At 32.9% G+C, this 22,959-nt stretch overlaps 1 protein-coding gene across 5 annotated transcripts; it reads left to right on the forward strand.

Moving 5' to 3' along the window:
- The first annotated feature begins 484 nt into the window (after positions 1-484).
- Positions 485-22,954, forward strand: LOC128671513 (disks large homolog 2-like). 5 transcript variants are annotated; one of them, XM_053748022.2, is made up of 11 exons: positions 485-662; positions 6,540-6,940; positions 10,593-10,669; positions 11,905-12,090; positions 16,157-16,237; positions 17,221-17,421; positions 17,663-17,801; positions 18,474-18,543; positions 18,996-19,233; positions 19,834-20,006; positions 22,266-22,954. In XM_053748022.2, the coding sequence occupies exons 2-11, from the start codon at positions 6,673-6,675 to the stop codon at positions 22,267-22,269; spliced, it is 1,437 nt and encodes a 478-aa protein (XP_053603997.1). In that variant the 5' UTR covers positions 485-662; positions 6,540-6,672; the 3' UTR covers positions 22,270-22,954. The 5 variants fall into 5 exon arrangements, with proteins under 5 accessions (XP_053603997.1, XP_053603996.1, XP_053603998.1 ...); XM_053748020.2 differs by having other exon boundaries at positions 486-684; positions 19,831-20,006; positions 22,266-22,952; XM_053748018.2 differs by having other exon boundaries at positions 486-662; positions 19,831-20,006; positions 22,266-22,952.
- Positions 22,955-22,959: the final 5 nt, after the last annotated feature.

Below are 22,959 nucleotides of genomic sequence, written 5' to 3' on the forward strand. Positions count from 1 at the left end.
ACAGACAAACTTGCGTTCTCTGTAGTTACACTAAGGATTCTTGGAAATTGATTAATCTAATAAAACTTTCAATATTCATAAGGAGGCCAGCCGTCAGTATCGTCAGCCGCTAAATTGCTCGAGTTTGCATCTCCTATAATCGTTTAGCAGTTGGGTTTCATTAGCGTGTGGTTCCGTCCTAGAATACAGTCACTTCATATCCTCATATTATATCGAAGCGAACGAAGGATATATAGCTTAAGCAGGTGATAGGCAACAATAGCATTCCCAAGTAAGGTTGACGTCAACTAGGCGACCGGTTGTAAAATCACAGCCTAATCTACAATTTTTTTAAATTCCTTTTTACGCTGACCCCGGGCGTCACAGCCCTCAATGAAACCGGGAACATACGGAGGTGAGTTGGTTTCATTATCAAACACTCCAGAGCTCTCATCAGGGTTGAAGGAATATACCTACCCTGAATCGCATGCGTGGGATCCCTTTAGCCCGACATTGCCAGTGCCAGATGTAACGACGTGGAGGACAGACGTGCCCGAATCTCCCGTGGGAGTATTACGCGATCTATGTAACTCGATTTCAGTTAGTGTTAAAGTGTACGTGCTAGTGTAAAGTAAAATTCGCAAGTTTTACTCTATAAGTTTGTGTACTATAAACCGTGTAACGTGAGTCTAATAAGTTTTGAAGGTTTTTCTGGAATTGCTAATTTACTTATATATGGATTTATAACTATTTTAGGTATTGGGGCGGAGTTGTAGAGTATATAAAATTTTCTTCTCATTTTTAATCGAAATTTTAACTTGTTTTATTGCTCATAACTCAGGTGTCTTGATTACAAATTAAGTAGAACATATGGTCTCATAAGGAAAAGTAATTACTATGTTAATTAATCTAATATTCATTACTAAATAATATTTTTTAATAGTAGCAAATATTTTTTTTATGTTTTCGAATTAAATCTGTTTGTTTGAAAAAAATTAGAAATTAGACAATAAAATGACCACATTTTATGAGTTACATATATTGTTGTAGGATGCATTATAAAATCATAACCATATCTACAATATTGTATCATATAAAGTAATAAGTTTCGTTTAGTTAGCCCACTGTGACTACTATTGTTTTTTATGGACAACACTCAACGGTCCACACTATTCGGTGAACAAACATAGAAACGGGCTCAACACAATCCGACAAATATTTGTAATCACAAGTACAAATATTTGCCCGCGGCTGGAATAGAAACCAGGACCTTCAAAGGCGTGTTGACCACTAGGCCACGGAGGTTACATGGCTACACTGTGGTTTTGTAAAGTAGTGTGGAAGCTTTATGTAATTTTACAATTTATTATAATCTAGCAAAATTATCAGTGTACGAGTATAATATTGGTGTCAATGCTTTTTTTTCAAGCTGAAATATATAACATTATATTAGTTATATATTTTTTAAAATAATAACATTATATTGCATATTTGTATATTTAACTACTCATAAAAAAAACATAGACCTTCAAATGAAGTTTTCATATTTATATGAATACTTCATATATATTATTAAAAAAGCGTTTCTACGAAAAATAAATTTTTATATAACTTTTATTGTTCTCAGTGAAATCTTATTGCATTCAACACTTGATAGATAATCATGTCTGTGCAGTAAACTGTTGAGAAGTTCCCTGGTCATGGTCAGTCTGACTGTTCGCGATAAACTCTAAACTATTGAATGGATTTTCATGCGGTTTTCACCAATAGTTAGTGTCATCCCTAAGCAAGGTTTTTAGGTGTTTAATTATTGCGTTTTTTACGCGAACGAAGCTTATATTAGGAACAAAAAATTAAAATTATCTTTTATATTTGTATTTTAATTATTTACTTTGTCAATGACTAAAAACTAAATTTTCACCACCAAAGCACAAGTTAAAAAAGCTCACAAAGCGAGGTGTCTCCACAGCTCTAACTCCATATATTTGAAGAAAACAATTGGCTAAAATCTAAAATATTAAAGTACAGAAATCTAAAATATAAAACTTAAGATACAGAACATCTAAGATATTTAATCTAAAATGATTGTTTGTACCTACTAATGAAACATGAAAAGCAATCCACATTTAATATTCCCTCAATACCGACCTGTTTTCCTATATTTCTAATTTTCCTTTGAAAATTACATTTTATTCAAATTTGCTAAAAATAGGAAACTCATTATTATAAAGCATGTTGTTTTAATACGATTATTATTTAGATTATGATACTAAAGGATTCACGAAGATAACTACAAGTTCTCGAAATAATTCCGCAAAACAATTTACCACAGTAAACATAAAATAGCACCAAAATAAAACTTATTTAGTTGCGACTCGTATTTTTCTCTTTCGTAGTACCTACTTCCACATTCCGCTCTCAAGGGAAATATTTAGCATAGCGTACTTGCCACCTGATATTAGCTGTTTATTATGCATGCCTTTCTTTGTAAGTTTGCATATTCTGTCTTTTTACGATCCTGGCTTTACGATCTCTTTTATATTTTTTGCCATTTCATTCTTTTACGTAATGAATTTATACTGGTATTTTAAATTCATCTCCTACTTTAAATTTTAAAAACAACCCCGCCATCCCTTTTCTTTTGCCTGAGGGTAGGATTTTGTAGGTTCAATTTTTGTTAAATAGAAATAGGTAAAAATTTTGTATTTAAATTAAATATTCTTAGGGTGAGTTGTACTAATTTGATGTTAACTTTAACCGTTTAGATAAAATGGTGTAGTTTTTCTGTGCACGTTAAAGTTAAAGTTAATGTTGATGGTACAACCCACCCTTAAATCCAGTTTGAATTATTAAGAGTCCTAATTTTTTTCATCAGAAAAAGATGTGTGGCCAATACTCAACATGGATATTTTATGCGAGTATAAAAAAATTGGACCAAGAAATAACGAAATAGTTTCACTTGCACCCTTCGATAAGTAACATAAGTAAGGCTAAAACACGCTTGACCTCTTCAACTTATTAATACTTTCCTCGTAACGTTTTCATCAATTCATATACCAAATTATTAAGTTCCATACGACGAAACTTAGAAGCTTTTAGGAACAGTCAAGTCACGTATGTAAGTAGTCCAAAACTTCTCTCAAATTCACACCTTATTGGAGATAACAAAAACCAACTTTCTTCATTTATCTTTAACGTCTACTCCAAAGATTGTTTAGTAAGTAGTTAGTTATTTAATCCCGAGTGTTTCTTTTCCTTAGCTGATAGAAATAAATTAATGATTAATTGAGCAGGTTTGCCAGGTCAATACTCACTCTGTAATAAGTTGACCTCAAATCTCACTTATTGTATTATTCATTATGTCATCCGATGAGCCGCTAGTATGGAAAAATCACACATTCGTTTTGGAGACGAGAGTTTCAATCGCGTGGGGCGCCATAGACTAAATAATCTAATATAATATGTACTTATTACTTACAAGATACATTGTGTTTTCATGTGATGGCCAATTCGATGTAATTATTTAAGACGTAAAACATTTTAATATTGATATGATAATAACCTACGTAATAACGACAGAAAGTCCCTTAAGTAGGGACTAAATAAATTAATCGACTTGGTATTACATGTATCTCACAACTTTTTACGGTAGAAAAACTGAGTTGCCAGACTTGGTGTTTTTTACAGCATGTTTTTAATGGCATATACTTTACTAGCAGTAGCCACAAGTCACATTATTGACGTTATCTATCACGAGGCATGTGAAATGTTTTTTCACTTTGTCTCCGCTCCCCCAGGCGGCACGAATCGACACCATTTCAGTTATTGGCTCACCTCGCGAAAACAATTCAGATGGTGTAACGAACACCACCATAAAATACGACAAGTTATAAATCTTCACAGCCGAATTTGAAGGAAACATTTTCTTTGAATCCTTTTAGTTGTGCTTTTCTGAATAGAGTAATATTTTTTTTTTATATTAGAAGAGATCCTATGTCCAGAGCAGTGGACTGCTGCAGCTATACGCAGATGACGATGTTTCCTAACCCCTACTATGGTTTAAAAGATTTACGACTACATGACAATAGGATTATGTAGAGAAATAGACTAGATCGCGTTAAGCCTTGTTTTATGGAACCTATATTACTAAGACAAAGACAAACGTTATGTATCTACTAAAATATGAGTTCACATTATTTACAACATAGTTTGCCTTTTCACATTCATCTGGGGTCTGCACAGATTGTCTTCTCCCTTCACATGTTCAAGTAGCTGTCATGCTAACGTATGTCGTCCCTAACTCAATCGGTCTTCATCATCCCCCATATCCATCAACCTTCAATTTAAAACTTTTTAAATATATGTTGACGTCAAACATGTCCAAATCAAGTCAAACTGTTGCTTCTAATCTTATGATTTTCGAAGTTCCTCTACATTATTTACACTGAGGTGTTAAAACAAAACTTAATCTTACATATTTCACCGGCTATAGATATGCAAATCTAAAAAAAAATATTTTATTTTCACTACTAATTTGCCTAAATGAAACGGTTATTATGGAAATATTTATACACGTATAAGTACAAAATTACAATTTATTAAACATCTCCCAGACTAACCCAGAGCAATTTGATAATTTTGTTTGTATTGGTAGATATTGGCAATGAAATGCCAAGATCAACAACATTTTAAAGTTTCAAATCTCAGAGTTGTTTGTATTCTAAAATTTACTAAAAGTGACGGCTCGGAAAGTTTTGCTTTATTTATGACAAAATTTTTGGTAGGCACTTCCAGGAAATGTGAGAGAAGTGAAGTGTTTTTTGATAATTTTTTTCGAGTGTTTGTAAAATTACAAGTTACTTCATAATAATTGAGCCATAGTTTTTGAATGAAAATGCCATACTTTATCTATTAGTATTTTTAACTTTCATCTCATTAGATAGGTAATAAAAAGATTGTCAGCCCATTAATTGAGGATCGCCAGTAGCTTCGTCAGAGGCGGTAAAGAGACTTTTAAAGAATTCTAGGAACATTTGGCAACTAGCACAAATGGTATAAATTTAATTGAGTATATCTTAGTTGCAGTATATATGAAAATGTTATTTCGCAAGAATTAACTACAAAGGATTCGTGAAAGCCTATCCTCCTTCTGTCAGCGATGCTTCTTTGATCTCCGCGTGTGTTTAGTCTGTTTAGCCCCAGGCCTCGGCTTAATTTCATAACTCAAATTAATGTCGGAACTAACTGAGAGTACGCTACATTGTATGAACTTAATTATGTTTATAGTATTATAATTGTAATTTATGATATGTGCGGGGGAAATTTTAACAATAAATATAGATATAAAATTCTGTACAGATTTAAAAAAAAGATCATTGTTATTAAAGATCTTTGTCTTCTACTTATTGATTCGACGCGATTTCTACTGTAAACGCATTTTATCGAAATTTATTGTATGGGTATAATATGACCAGGAATATCATGGCGTGTGGTTCCGCCCTATTCACCATACTCCACACTCCATATCTCACGTGGATGTCGTACGAAGCGATTAATGGCCAACATTAGCATTCCCAAGGATAGGGTTGACGTCAGGCAAGCGGCCGGTTGTAAAAACACAGACCAATGCTTAAAATTTTACGCTGATCCAGACCTCGCGGCTTCACAACCCCGAACGCAACATGCAGAGAAGAGAGAGAATATGACCAGGATATCGTAAACAATACTAAACTCCGTAAATTGATAAAATTATTACATTCCATACAAATTTAAGATCTAAATAATTAATATTATTAGAATTTCGCAAAATAAAGATAGTACTAACCCATATAATATAAGCACCGCTGCGAAACAGGAAGGACTCGATGAAATGATAAATGGGGGTAATAAATTGCAGCCTCCTGATATAAATCGCAGCCCTTAGGACGAGTACTCATGAAAAATATCAATTCGTCACGAACGATCGCCGATTTTCCTAAGAGCGGGAATTAATGCTAAATGTTCGACGTACGGAGATGTTATTCAAATAATCATATTTCATATCCCCTGGAGCGTCGATTGAACCATCGACGAAATTTGAATAATTTATGAATAAAAAGAAGAACATTGGTGATTGTGTCACATTTCTTTTTTTTTTTACAAATACTTATCTGAAAATGGAATGAACTGTATCTAAGGCACTGTATCTATCATTGTACATTGTATTTATTTGAAGTCTATTATTAGTTAGGTACTATTGCTATGCAAAAACTGAGGTAGGAGACTGAAGATTGTGAGGATCTCACCTTGCTTTTTACTCCACATTATACTTCATACTCCACATAACATAATGAACTACATATTCATACCATATTCTGAGATTGATACAAAGAACACGGATAGAGAGAGTAGATTTTAAGAATAATAATATATACTAAATCCTTTTGGGGCACTCGAGTACTACAAAATCCCAATCAAATCAACCAAGTTGTGATTGAACGGTTTTGTGGTAAGTATTTTATTACTAAAAAACGTTTACGAACCCAAAAAAATAAAACTTAATTAATTGATTCTACACACAGGTTTAAATACCGAGTTATGAACATATATTGTAATGTCACAATTTTCAAATTATAAAACTAATTCGTAATAGTGTTATAGTGAAAATCATGACATATGAGTGAAAAGTGAAGTGATGATTGTAATAGAAGCAGTATGACCACATGGATGGCGCTGTTCGGGCTAGTGTGGCTGCTGCGCGTGCGCGGGTCCTTGTGCGGCTGCGCAGCGTGCAAGCGCGCTCGGCACGAAGCGCACGAGCACGAGCGAGCACGCAGCACGCGCACGCCTAGCCCAGAGGAGTGCGCGCCGTTTGACGTCATCGCGCTGCAGAACTACACGCGGGACGTCACAGTGCAGACTGACTTCGATGATGACGAAGTCGAGGATCTTGATAAGATCGAACTACAAATATCTGAGGAATGTAAGTATGATATTAAATTAATATTTAAAGTAACCTACTAATTTTCAATAGAGTCAAGTGCTTCCACTACCAACGAAACGGTTATTGTTAAAAATTCAAACGTTATGGCATTAGTAATCATTTATATTGTTATGGCATTAAAAAGAAAATTATCACAGTATATTGGCTTTATAAGTTTAGGAGTAATAGTCGACCAAATGTGTTCTACTATAAAACTTCAAACAACTCCATTAAAAATACTGAACTCTATACTGTGCGTGGCCCGACACGCACTTTGCCAGTTATTTGTAGCTAGTTCTGGAATATTTATAATAAAAACCAAAGGGTTTTTGCTGGATCAAGGCTAAATTCTAGTGAGTTTTCTTTTACCCTCAGGATAATAACTCAGGACACGTTGTTTTACAAAAATATGCGCTTTACATATCATACTAGAATGTTATTTTGTTAGAATTCATTAATGTTAGAAACTAGATAGGGTTATAACAATATGTGAAACCTAGAAACATCGAAAACAACACGACACGCTTGTTAGAGTTTAAAAAAGCTGAGGTTTTTCAAACCTTTGTGTTACAAAACTTTTAAAAAATTCGGTTGATTTTACGCGGACTGGATGTTGCCGATACCTACGTTTTCGAGCGTACGTGATTCGATGAGCTAAATTTTTTAAAATTTCACCAGTGAATTTACTGTATATCCGAATCAACATTCACAACATGAATATTATTATTATTTTTAGCATATTTTCAGCTTACTAAAATACTTTTAAATTGTATATAATTGAAATGACGTTTAAACACTTTACTTGCTTATTTTTATTAAGGTACTAGTTTTTGTCCGTGGCTTTGTTTGCGAGATTTTCCCTAGGGAACATTGATATTTCCGGGATGAAAGGTATCCTATGTACTTTTTCGTACTTCAAACTACATGTTTGCAAAATTTCAAGAAGATTGGTTGAGTAGATAAATCGTAAAGACGTAACAAACAAACTTACTTTCGCATTTATACAATTAGTTAGGATTTGTTGTACGATAAGGAACACATTATATTACAATAATTATTTTCTATGTCTTTCTTCGGTGAATTCAAATTTGATTTCGATGTACAATTTTTAATGTTAATAAAATTTATACATTTTTGTGCCTTCTTTGCCAAATACTGTATAATAATGTACTAGCTCTTTTCGAGTAGGCTTACTAGTGTTTGCTAGGCACGTTTCAATTGTTATATTGAAAACGTGAAATATGACGATACTCTATAAAAGGATTACGATTCCGAATTGGAATCCTATTTTTTGGCATAGTTTTCGAGGAAATATTCAGGAAATGTTCAGTCTGGAACAAAAATAAAAATTTTCAGTCAATTTTTCCTACTAAAAATTGCCCTGTACAGTTTTTTCTAAACATTTTTATTTCTTTTACCTTAAACCTGACTGAATGCATCAAGAAACTAAACTAATTAAATTCATCAAAATCATATTCAGTAGCAGATTTTGCGTTTATAAATCAATTGCAACTTTATATAAGTTTATCAGCAAAATAAGTTTTAGCCCACACAGAAGCAACAATATTGCAACTTTATATAAGTTTATCAGCAAAATAAGTTTTAGCCCACACAGAAGCAACAATATCAAACGAACAATAGAAATTCATTTTTTTTAAATTACAAAATTATATTGGTTTAGGTCACGCAGCATACTCCGCCCACTTGAATTGACCTACACCAATAGCTAAGGTTGTTCGAAACTTAGCTTCAGTTAGCACAGTCTCGCAGAGCACTAGTCGAGTATGGTCATTGAATGTTTATTTTGAGACAAGCTATTAATCTCGACAAAGAGATCTTATTGCATTTAAAGCGTGGCAAAATCACAAATTACAGCCGTGCAGTAAATAGTTTATTTCCTCGTTGGGAGTCGAGCTTGGGTGCGCAGGTCCCAAAGCGTTGTCACCCATACGAAAGAAGTATTAAAAATTTGGATTCAATTGAAGATGTTTGCTTCAAAAACATGGTCACATCAAATAACTACATACATTGCAAGTTAATTTTAAGCTTATAAAAAATCCAATAGCCATTTCCGCCTCAGCGTCACGAACATCACTATACGATGCTTATGTAAAAAAAAACATCATTTATCACCCAGGATTATCACTGAATAGAACGCGGACATTACAACGATAGGCGGACTCAGCTTGACCCAATTTCTTTGATGGCATAATGAAATAGTTGTTCCGTAGAGCCTTATGTTATCACGCATTATGTTGTGGTTCTCACCTATAAAGCTATAGGTAATACAGGTGCTCGCGCTACTAAGAACTTTTTGATGCAAAATAAATACGTATTTATTTTCATATGAATACTATAGAAAATGTTAGGGGAAGAATGATTGGCTAATTGATACGACACGACGCCTTATTTAAAACTATTTTTGAAGGAATGGTCAAAGGACCCCTTCTTCCTTTGACCATTCCTTCAAAAATAGTCTAGGGAGACCGAGAGAGTTATGCGAGCCAACTGAAACAGAAGACAGGTGTCTTGTCGTATCAAGACCAAACCTAGAATAGGGAGGTGTGGCGTATACTCCACTGACAAGAGCTAGCTCAAAGAAGACTAGATGTTTAGAAATAAATGGTAATAGGTACTTTGCCATTTTCGCAGGTTAAAGTTAACGTCAAAATTGACTGATGCAACCGAATCATGTTATGAAAGATTTCAGAATTATTTCGAAGCATTCTCGGATCCTTTGTTTATCAATCCATCTCAAAGATAAGCTCACTTCTAAAGAGGGGTGGAATTTCGAGATAAAGTAAACCATTGTTGCCAATAATAATAAAAGTACGGAAAAAATAAAAACATTTGTGTTATTTAATAGCTAATATTATTTATAAAAATGTATTTGTCATGGGCAATTAATGTAATTTTATAACGCTTTTTGTTTTATTTTATGTTTTTTTTTGTAAATTAACCAGAAAGTGATTATTTTCTTAAATTTATGTTTTTTCAATCAATCGAAATAAATAAGATGAAATTAACTCAATGATTAAAATACATAATTAATTTGGGTCGCTAGCATATAGCTTGCGTTTATTTCTTGTTACTTGCCCCATTGCTCCATCGTCCTCCGTTGCGTCATGGCAGTACGTTTCCACTCCGTTGTTACCGTCGTCGTACCATACATTGCGTTGATTTGCAACGAAGCAATGAGATTTTAAATAAAATTTTAAATAAAAACAAAACAATAATCTCCAAATACAATATAAAAAAAATACACAAATATAATATCACAAGGACCTTAATTGAAGTAAGGTGAACCTTAAATCATAATACCCTTAATCTCCTTATGACGCGAAACAGGTGTACAGGATTAAATGTTTTGGACATATTTTCTTATTAAGAGGTTTACATGCATGACTTATTTACCATACTATTTTTATTTACTTTATTTAGCATAATATTTTTTATAAAAAGTTGTTTTTATAAAATGTGAGTATATAAGTTACACATTTCAAGTATTTTAGAAAAAATATAACTTTAATGATAAAAATTAAAAATTACTGCCAAACGATTATAAATGATTTAAAAATAAAACGTTCCATTTATAACTGTAAAGTTTCACCTCGGAAAGAATCGGGAAATAAACTTGTTTTTTTGTTTGCAGCAAACACTGGCAACTGCGAGGGAGGGAGGGAGCAGGGGAGTCCAGGAAACGGCCGGCGGCTCTCAGGAAGCTGCCAGGTACGTTTACAATATTATCACCAAGCCAACAACACTTTTGCCTAGCGCTTTCAACTCGTCTATTCTGGTCTTCGCGACACATTTCACGGGCCCATTTTGTACCTATTTCACTTTATTTACTTTTTGTGCGACGTTCGTGCACTGTGTCTCGTGCCATTTTTAGTATATTCATTTTAGTTACATTGTGACTTTTTTTTACCTCGAAAAACGTAGAACTTTCAACTTTTTTTCTTGTCGCATCGGTAAGTCTATATAAACGGACATATTCGGACAGTATGTATGGCCATTCAAGTCCTATGTAGTGCAAGATAGTTGTTGCTGGTGAAATCCCATTTCACTTAGCCTGGTTTTCATGGTATGACCCTACACCGGCCCGGAGACTGCTTAGAGACTTTCAGACTGCCCATGGGACGTTGTTATCGTACGAATGGATCTCAGCACTCCTATTTTATCACTCAAATACTATACTAAAATAAATAATAACTCATGTCCCTTAGTTACGTTATAAATGGAAAAATATTCATTCAAGAGTTATTTTCATCCGCGAACTTGATTCAAACGGCAACCATGTAACAATGCATGCAATGTGTGCAACGTGTGGTTATTTTGTCTCTTCTTTTTCACGGGTTTAATATTCGATGTCCTAGTTTGGCCACACGTTCCAAATGCCTGTCATAGTTTTTCAGCGAACAATGCTTGTGGAAAATCCCAATCTGTTCCTAGATACGGCTCATTAAAACCAGCAAACGTTTCGTCTGGTCCAAAGTTATCAGTTGCAGTGTAAATCCCGACATGCCTGACGCAGTCTTTTGGACAATTTTGCTGATTTAAAACTTTCCTGGTCGTCAGTTTTCACTTAATGTAATTATTCTAGAAGCGTAGCTGGGAAAGTTGACAAAAGTTGGAAAAAGAAATCGCAAGGATTGCAATAAGATTTAATTTTCAAATATGCTGAGTTCGGTTTCGAAATTCTTTATTTGTAAAATGTTAGTATCCGAATAAAAGCTTGAGATTACTGAATAACCCCATCACACAAATTAAATTTTTCTTCTAGCTTTAGGTAATCTGAGGCTCTCAATAAAATGTTCCTAGTGTTCCTGTCTAGCTATAATTCCTTTTTTTTTTCTAATCATAGAGGAGTAACATCACTGTGCACAAACAAAACACATTCCTAATTAGTACCTACCTATTGATGGAACCCAGATCACATTCTCATTAGATTGTTTTCCCTACAGTACCCTGATTCAGACAACGAGTCGGTATGGGAGACGGCAGACGTGACTTTAGAGCGGGGGGCGGCGGGGTTGGGGCTCAGCATTGCGGGGGGGGAGACCGGAGGTGACGTCAGCATAACCCGGCTGGCCGCTGGGGGAGCGGCTAAGAAGGATGGACGGTTGCAGATAGGAGACATTTTATTGCAAGTAAGTATCTTCTGTAATATTCTAAAACATAATACAGTCATTACAAACAAACAAAAATATACGTGTGATTCAAATAGGAGACATTTTATTGCGTGTGATTTTTCTGTTTCCGAAATAAAACTATTAAAAAAGTACTCAATGGACCAAAAGATAACACATAGCTTATATTGTTAACATCAAAAACATTTTTTCCTGATAAAAAATTAGGCTATAACTAGACTAAAACGACATTAGAAATAATTAAAAAGCGCGAGGTGGAAAAACCCATATAGATCACAACGTGCAACCTATACAGGTTTTTTCATTTACTGAATAAAATGCAAAATTTTTCTTTCATGCTTTCTTGCGAGAAAAACTAAGAGCAAAAATCAACCTAGCACTTATGAACAGAATGTACATTAAAAATATAGACGTAAAAGACGGAAAATATTTATAACGCTCTATTTAACAATTCAATAAATGTAAAGCTAAAATTTTAATTACAGTTAAAGATTTCAAAAATATGCATTTGCGCTGTTTATTTTATGATGTTTGTCTTACTCTATTTTTATTAGAGACTTTCGTAACAACAATATTTCTCGGAAAATCTACGTACTTACAATCTATCCGATTTAAATTCATTAAAATTATTACTCTATTTCGTTGTAAAAATATTTAAGTACAATAAAATTTATATATGCATATCAAAACTTTAGTTTTTTTTTCTTATTTCATCAGAACAGACAAATATTACGTTAAAATAAATTAAATCTGACGAAACAAACTTTTTCGCTTCAATTTCACTTAAGATTTCGCTGACCGCTTTATTACAGGTAGAATTGAATTATATAGAAAGTTGCGTTATTTTCTTTTCCACAAAGCTAAATGAAATCTCTTGAAACGAAATAATCCCCTTAGGCAATGAGCTTAGAACTTGTTGGGGATTTTGAACAACACTTCATACACTCTTGGAAGAATTTTAAGAAAATTGGAGCCAGATTAATCTTACTTTCACTTGGACTCCGCTACGGTGAAGATATTTTTCTGAAAGGAATGCAAGTTATAAATGATGTAGTCTGAAATTTTACGTCGATTGACGCGAAAATGACGACGTGAAAATAAATCAATAGATAACATAGTACAATTAAAAATGACGATAATAATCCCGAAGTGAGGAAATTCCACTAAACAGGGTAATAGTTATTTAATTATTACAATCAAAATTAAATATATAGATATAGGAAAAAAGCAACATGATAAGATCATTCTAACAAAATTAATAATTTTTTGAAGTTAATAATTTTAATTACGTGGAAGAAAAAGAGAGGCCTTTACCCAATACTCGGACATAAACGACTATTAATATTAAAAAAGAAAAACAATTGGAAAAATTAGATATATTAGGCGTAAAGATAAAAGCATTACCATAAATCACCAGTAGATGTCAAAAAATAAAAGTGGTTTATTAAGGACTTAAATATCTTTCTAGCTCATAGTTATTACGGTAGCTAAATACAACTACTGATCATCGAACAATTTATCATAAGATTTTATGGATAACGCCATAAAAGTAAGCTCAGTTTGCGAAAAAAATAAAGACGGCATTAAATCTAGGAAATAACCTTGTCAAACTTTTTTATCACGCTGTTAAAACTCTTCACGGGACTTATTTAAACGACATTCTTTGCGAACTTGGTCGTTTGTTTAATGAAATTTTATGTTGGGTGTTTTTCGGTATAATTTGACAGGTCGATATGTCTTCAAAGAAGACAATCTAGTGTTATCAATCTTCATTAACGTTTTCGGGCTACGTTTTAGGTAGTTTATTTTCAACAAAATGTTTCTTATTATTACTTAAATGTAACATTGTTGAAATACAAAATATGAATTTAAAATATTCGACTTTCCTGTTATTTGTTTGTCAAAATTAGACGGATATTTTGTATTTTCATAGCCAATGAATATTATTCTTCAGTTTATCTATTTTTTATATTTGTCTAATACTTCAGTTCCATTCCATAAATCAATACATATATTATTTATAATAAACTGCCGAGTCGATTTTAAGATCTCAATTTAACTTCGCATTTTAAAAAAATAATTAAAATGATTTTGACGGACAAATGTTGTTATAATTTAAAACAATATGTAGTGGATAGATAGACATTATACCTACTATTTAATTTTAATAATAAATTTTCATTGCAATCTACGCCAAGACGAGCCAAGCGACTACATACCTTTTCTCGAAACGTTTTGTCGTATGTTTGAACCCTCGTAACTTTGGTTTGGATAATGCCAGATAGTTAAAATTTGCAAGATATAATAGCATGAGTACATTTAATAAAACATACATTAATTAAACATATACAGTTTGAATATCGTAGCTAGTATACTATATTAATAGATGTCCAAATAAGTCACAATTGTTAGGGTACTTCCTGAAGTGTTAGAAAGCTGAAATTTGGTATGTAAGCTAATATTAGTACAGGGACAACAAAAAAATTATAAAAACCCAACCTAACCTAACCCATTCCCTTGGTATAGGGAGTGGAAGTTTCTATGAGACTAGCACTATTTCTTGTGCTAGATATCTTAAAATTAGTAAAAATACTTCTTGTAAAAAATAAAAAAATACGTGTGTGGTCATTTTAAAAAATCATCCCCTAACTCCTTAAAAAAGGAGGTGAAAGTTTATATGGTATCTCATGTAGAGCCAAGATTCTTGATATATGCGCCCTAACTTTACCAGACGTAACTTCACATACTCTACATTCTAGTTAAAACATGTAGCTTGGCCGTTTTGCTACCGTCACGTAGTTTTCTAGAAATAAGATAACGAATGAGTCATCTTATTTCTAGAGTAACGACATCCACGGAATGACATGTAGTGATCTTATTTAGGGCGGGAGCCGCACGCTGCCAGTAGTAGTAGACTCGTAGACTGCACTAAGTTTATCTTGTTAATGAACCTGTAGATCATAGATTTCAGGAGTTCTGTCATTAGTTAAGTTCAAAGAAAACCTATTAAACTCTCAAGTACGAACAATGTATAATAGTCGTTCTGGCTTTATCGCTTCCAAGTTTGCCCAATTCAAAATCGATTACGATACAGTATTATGTACCAATTCATTTGGATAATCGCTTTAATTTTTTTTTCAGGAACAATAATTATTAAATAATAATTTTTAATTCCCTTTATTTTTACAGCATACACTTTTTGTGTCAGTCGTCAGTTATATCTGCTAAAAGCAAGCCTTTAAAAGGTTTTATAGTATTTTTATATTGAGGATATTATTATTTTTACTCCCGTAAATTTAATGACCAGCAGAGAGCTACCATTATAATAGGTATTTTGGAAACATTACCTCTTGTGTACACAAACTAACCGCCATTATATCTTGTGCACACAATTAATTTTGCGGTGTAATTATTTGCAACCAATTCAGTGATTTCTCTCTTATTAATTATTCTATAATAATCTTAATAATAATCTTATTTTCACAGCCATTAAGTGCCTGAGTCCAGGGTCCAGTCTTTATCCTTACTGCACTTCACATGTTTCTTCTTAGTCTTCAATATATTCAGTGATTATAAATCAAATATAATACAGTGACATTAATTTATTGTTAATTATGGTGTAGATTTGACAATAATATAACAAACTAACTAGATAAAAATTAACTCTAACAAACCACAAATGAAGAACATACTTTTGAAGACGTTTAACAGAATTAGTATCTGTTTCATCAGTGATAATAAATTTATACCCGACGACCGTGGGACAAAAAATGTTCATTAAGAAAGGTAGAATTTAAAACAAGTAATTTAATTTGAACCAGCGTCTCGTCCGGGTTACATGAATATTAAATGTTAGGTACTTGACATTGCGCTTGTTAGGTCTCCACTAACGACCTGCCCCGGCTTTTCACGAGTACATACTATAATTTATTGTTCACGAAAAATTATAAATGTATGCAAATACTCATTATATTTAGCTAAACGATTTGATGAAAATAGACAGTTTATATTTCGAAAATATTATTATAAAGGCACTATATATTATTAAGGCACGTCCTTGTTACAGGTGAACGATCTTTCGGTAGAAGGCGCACCTCATTCTGTTGCCGTGGACGCACTTCAGAAAGCAGGAAATATCGTGAGATTAGTAAGTGTAATTTTAGTTCTGATTAAAATTAAATTTATAATATTAATGAAATATTGTGAACCGAAGAAGCAAAAAACTTTCTTACGGTCTATAATTATGTACACAATATAGTTTCAGAAAGACAAATAACAAATATGTCAGTGAAAGGTTACAACAAAATGTTTATAAAACATTTAAAAACGTGTAATGGTGCCGCTCGATGCAGTATAAAAACAGATTTTAAAATACCGCTGGAGTAACACCTGTGCAGGCTGATATGCTTATATTAAGAGCTGTCAACTGGCTAACCACAGTGCAAAACAGAAGACAATGACGCTCTCTCGTTTTTAAGGGCAAGATTTACTTTTGGGTCGCTGTGCCAAAGTAGTAGTAGAAGATTTTAACATATTTTTATACATCAACTATTCAGATATTAAAAACATTAACTCACCTTTTGCAATTTATTCACGTACGTCCTACATTTTGGTTGACCGTTTTATAGTTTGGCATGGGTATAGCTTTTATTAATAAGTGACTTTTATTTTGATTGAAACAAACGCATGGCTGAAACCACAATGCTGGCACTGGAAAAACCAATTATTTTATCAATATTTGAACAGTGTATGCTACTGTTAGGGTTGTCGATTTGATTACACGCTGAAAAGGCATCGCAAATCAGGTAAAGCAAAGCTCAACAGTTTTAATTTAGGTTGCGTATTGTAATAGTCTACAAAAAGCACATTTTTTATTAGATTTAGCTTAACTTCAAGCTACATATTATTTCCTATAAATTGGAAACGAAGTTAAATGTTAAAAGTTTTATTCATTTGTAATACTCAAAGCCGCTACAAAATTAAATGAATAAAAATACCGAACTTATTTAACAATGTCACAAAAGCTGTGTATATTTTGAAAGAGACAATTGCACATTGTATTTCAGCAACCAAAACTTGTAAGATTGTCAAGAATTTATATAAAAAAAACTATAAGAAAAATCTTTGCAGCGAGTCCGACGTGCCCGTCGACCAAGGGTGGTGACATTGTGGAGAGGCGTTCGCGGACTAGGCCTTGGTATAGCGGGAGGAGCGGACGAAGCAGCGGGTGGCGGAGGCATTTTTGTGTCACACATTGCGGTCGGTGGGGCTGCTCATCATGATGGTAGATTAAGCTTAGGAGATAAAATTTTGGCTGTTAGAGATGAAGATGTAAGTATTCACAATAAATTAATCTACTCACCATACTTCTGTTTCAATAAAATGATAGTACAATTATGAGTAATTCTTTTTTTAAATCTTAAAGCTGATAAAATATTATGGCTTCATCAGTCAGCCAGAATACTGGAATTTGATGGAGCACTGGGATTTGTCATTATTATTGTTGGAGCTTTTGTGGTAAATAACTAACATCTGGCTGTATTCATAATTTAAAATGTTCCTTCGATTTTAGGGAATTGAAACGTCATTGGTTGGTGCTACGCATGCGCAAGCAGTAGGTGCATTACGTAATACAGGAGAACACGTCACTTTAGTCGTACTACCCGCAGGATCAATTTTACCCGTTGCCAGAACCGCTCCGCTTTATTCTAGTAAGCATACCTTTACTGACCACTTATTTATGCCCAACTTGAAAAGTTTCGCTATACGTCTTTCTTTTGTTTTAGATTTAAATTAACTGCGCTGAATAATGTAACCATTGTCTTTTAACTTTTTATTTAAAATGCGGTGAATTTCGCACTATATTATGTCCTTAAAGAAAAAAAAAACTGTAATATACAAGCCAGTCGACATTACATTTTATTTGATGTTATGATAGACGTCATAGTGTTACTAATTTTAATGTTGATTTAAATAAGTACAATTAGCACAAATGACTGAATAATAAAAATAAATTATTACAAACGTTTTTATATAATACAAGATATTTATAATCGCTCTTTTTCTGGTAGGTAGTAACTAGTTCTAATTGAAATATTACCATGATATATTTCAATTGGATATAGTCCAAAAATTTTGGCTTCAACTTCAATCGATGGAATGAAGTGAAAATAATGCTGACGAATTACAAATGGGATACTTGAAATCCTCTTAATCAAATTTTCAACAATACTATAAAATCCATAGAATCTAGAATATTAGACAATGGATATATAGAAGTTTCACAAGAAACTAATTAAAATTAAAGCAGACGTGTTCCTTTTCAGTCAACTCTTCATTGTTTAACTGAAAACAGCAGCGTTATAATGACTTAATTGTTGCAGCACGAACGCAAGCCACTTCTTGCTCGACACTTCACGAGCTCTTAGAAGATGAACCGACTGAAATACCGAGGTAGGTTCAGCGTTCTAGGCACGTTTTATAACCCCCCCTTAAATGACGCTAACGTGTCGGCAGTTGGCACTAATTCAAAAACTATAAAACGGTTACTTTTACCGAACAAGCATGTTTGGCACGCACGCGAATTTGGTATTATTTCGATTAAATTTGTTTTGTTTGAATTTTTATTGTACAATTTACACTTTCAGAGAAAATAAAGAGGATAGTTTTAGTGTGTTTAGTTTATTTGAAATTCTTTGGTAAATCGTACTTTACATTTTATTCCTTTGCGACCAACTCTACTTATGCGCGAAAATTTGAAACACAATATATTGACGATTAAATAATCTAATAAAAGCTTGAAGTGTGTTTAGAAAGTGTAATTTTATATTCAAGTAACTTTAAACAAATCTTCTATTAATAAAGTGTTTTTAACAACTCTGCTATTTCGATTTTTTCTAAAACAGATGTGTCCGCATGGTGAGACTGGTGCGCTCCGGTTCCCGTCTCGGGATGGACATAGTGGGGGGCTTAGGGGGGGAAGTTGAAGATTCCAACGATGACGATGCCTGTGGGGTGTTCGTCTCGGGGGTGTCGGAAGGGGGGGCCGCCCACGGAATGCTGCACCGTGGTGACAGGATACTAAGTGTTGACGGACGAGACCTTACAAGGGCTACACATGAACAAGCCGCAGCTGCGTTGAAAGTAATTATTTACACCTTTTTCAGTTTTTTCTACTGATTTATCATTTTACACTGGTCGACAGTTTAGTTCACTATTGTGAGTGCGACTATTTGCCGGTAGATCTCAGTAAGTAGTTGTAGAAGTCATATCAATTGCTCTTAGACGATTTGATTAAAAGTTGACACTAATTTTAGATATTTCAGTACACACTCGATAAGTAAAGTTACATCCGCTTTTTTGCTGTAAAATATCATAAATCTAATATATTCTCAAAAAATTTTAAATCAGTCATTTACTTCTCAGATATTGAACTCGTAATATATGTAATTTTTCGGGTAAAATCTTGTAACTCAATTTTGAAGTTCAATCTTCAACCGACTGAAATTTTGTACAACGTTTAATTTGACGATGACAATTTTATTATTATGATAAGCATGACCTGATAATGGAACGGCTCCCGATGATCCCTCATCGGTCATCCCACATCGATGACTCCTCAACGGTTTAATGCACAGACATTAATTTTTGTTACGCATTGAATGCAATAAGATCTCTCTGACAACAATAAAAGCTTGCATCTAAAAATTATATTTTTGTAAAAAACTTTTTCCACTTTAGCAGTATTCAGGCAGTGCTGTTACGATAGCTGCCCAGTACCAACCAGAACAGTACGAGCGACTCCGCGCTAGGATCAGAGCGATCAACGCCGCAGCGGTAATGTCGCCGCACCCGAGACATGCGACTATTGCCACACACGGACCCGTTCATCCCGATTTGCATGCTGTGTATCCGAGGTAAAGTTTTATTTCTTTTTTAATATATGTGGCGAGCTTATCATTAGACTCTTTCGATTTTGTTCTAAAGAATATTTAACTATGTACTTAATTTAACAATTTAAAACAACGTTGAGTACGAGTACAAGTATAGTGGCCATTTTTTTTTGTTTCTTGATTATACATCTAGGTACTTTTCATACGTATAACGTTCGAGACACGCTACTATTGCAACGCATTGCCACGTATGATTATATATATCACTAAGCTATATAACGATATCACTCTCAAATATTTTAATCATGTAACATTTTATTGATCTAATAATACGCCGTAAATAAGTATTTGTGGTAAATCTCTTATATGTATAATTGTATTATAAGTAGAGCTCAAGAGGAATAATTAAATTACGGAAATATATTCGAGAGGGGAGGTACTTAATCGCCTTACATCCTATCAATATCAGGTGGCTTGCTTTGTTACAAAGAGGGCAAGAATTTTTAAAGACGTGCAAAGCTAGCATGTATATATGTAATTAAAATCTACAAAACGTTACATAAAATGTGCTTACTTCAAATATGTACTTAACAAAAAATTCTACTCTCAACAATGTGCAATTCCTCCCATTATGAAATAAAATATTAAACTTTTCTTGTGCTAGTTTCACAATTTAGACCTTACTTTCGTAATAAATTTTCTATTATAAAATCATATATCAAAATCGGACTCCCTCGTACCTCTTGCTGGAGGCCGTATAATGCTACTTCTAGTAGAAATAACGACATCGTTACACAGAATTTATTGCTAACAATATCAAGCGCTTAATACATAGTTTGGAATGTGGTAGAATTTATAAATGCACTCTAACTGTCTTAGTTTCTTAGATAAAATAAAGAGAGAACTAATGAAACTAGATTAAAACAGGTATTAAACGCGCACGTACCTTTTACACCTCGGACGTATCGGACCGTGTTACAACGAAATGAAACGTCCGATATATAAAAGATACTTACGTGCACGTTTAATACCTGTTTTCAGTTATTATTAATAAAACGATAAAGTTTAAAATAAATTTGAACAAATACTCATTGACATACATCAACACATTTATAATTTATTTGAATATAATCCATATTGCTGTGATATGTCCACCAATGTATTCGTCTGTATAGACAAAAAAATACTAAAGTTCCTATTGACATGTCGAGGTTACTGTAAGATTGTAGAATTAATTAATTATATGAATTCGACAATAATTGGTTGACTATAAATTTCAAAGGTTATTTAAGGTATTGTAAGGGATTACAAAGAGTGGGTCAATAGGTCATCAAAGCTTCCCAAATTCATTGGAAACACGCTGTTATTACCTCGGCATGAAGACTCATGCAGGGTAACTTGACATGCGATCGTCTGTACAAAATGTCAATAAGCATTAAATCAAGTTCTATTTAAGTGAATTTCAACATCGGAAACAAAAGCTCACTCAGCCGAAACATCTGCGCAATGACGCTGAAAAATCTCAAATTCAATCCTGAAAATGCGATTGAAAGTATTGAATCAGTGTTCAAAGACATTATTGACTCACACTTGTTTCAAACTAGCTTTTCCCCGCGGCTCGGCCCCAGGTAAAAAGCCTGTATCACTCTTTCCAGCCATTAGACTATTTCCGTGAAGTAAAGACAAACCAACATACTTTCAATATTAGTACGAATATATGACCCCAGCTTGGTATTTATCTAAATCTAAAAGTATAGAGACCAATATTTCTGGACGAACATAGAACTTTACTATGAATAATTATTTAATGGGATTTTATCTACATAACTTTGCGTACATAAAATACCGCTTAGTCATACGCATAGTTACTTTAAAATGATTCAATGACCTGTGGTAGTTATATATAGTGGTTAATTGGCAATTAATGGTTCAAATAGATGTCATGTTGACTGTACAACATTTTTATTTTATTTTTTACCAAACTTATTGACTTTTAACATTATATTTTGAAAAAATCAACAAAAAATAGCCAGACTTGTACCCTTCGGAAATTGGAGTAGTATAATTAATTTCAGTACATACCATTTTGTGGTTTGTCTGTTCAATTACCATTAGAGTGGAGTGAAGTCTTTCATAGTCTGTATGTTTTTTTATTAAACTTTTACAGAACCTATGTAAAAAATAATACATTTATGGACTAGCCCCAGGGTTAGACCAAATAGCTCATTTTTAATTACAAAGTTATTAAATATCTTTAAATGTAAATTATTATTTTTTTTACAGATAACAGTGAACTGGCTGTGAAAATGACCATTCTAAGAACTGAAGAGTAGTTAGTGAATCAATTATTATTATAACTAATAATCTATTCCACGACCTTACAGGAAAATTAAATAAGGATTTTCATTCAAATACTTGTTTATTTTTAATATAAGCGTACTGAAAAGTTCACAGAAATATTATATTATATTAAAAATAGAACTTAGATACTGTATAACTCAATTTCTATGTTGACATTTATCATAGATTGCTCCCAATTGTGAATATTCCATATTAATTATTTATCAAAATAATTCAGTTTCGAAAATTCCACCAATAAAAAAAATATTGGTCTATTGATAATAAATACATACAATCTATTACATAGGGTTTGATTACTTATATAAATGCTAAATATAAAAAACGTTAATGTGGAGTGCCAAACATTGGATAATAATACCAAACATTATACAAACTAAGTATAACTTCCTGAAATCAAAATTACAATTCTTTTGTGCGTTATGTAAATATGTAATTACATCAATTTTATATGTTTTGTATGTACTCTTTGAATTGTAAACTACTTGTAGAATAGAGGCAAAGACCGTATAATTGTAAATAATAATGTTTTTGGACTGTGATATTAATATAATATTAGCGTTACTGTATCGTAAAAATGAAATTGATTATACGATATTAAACACTATGTATTTTTAAT

This window comes from Plodia interpunctella, chromosome 7 (assembly GCF_027563975.2).
Source record: "Plodia interpunctella isolate USDA-ARS_2022_Savannah chromosome 7, ilPloInte3.2, whole genome shotgun sequence".
Classification (NCBI taxonomy): domain Eukaryota; kingdom Metazoa; phylum Arthropoda; class Insecta; order Lepidoptera; family Pyralidae; genus Plodia; species Plodia interpunctella.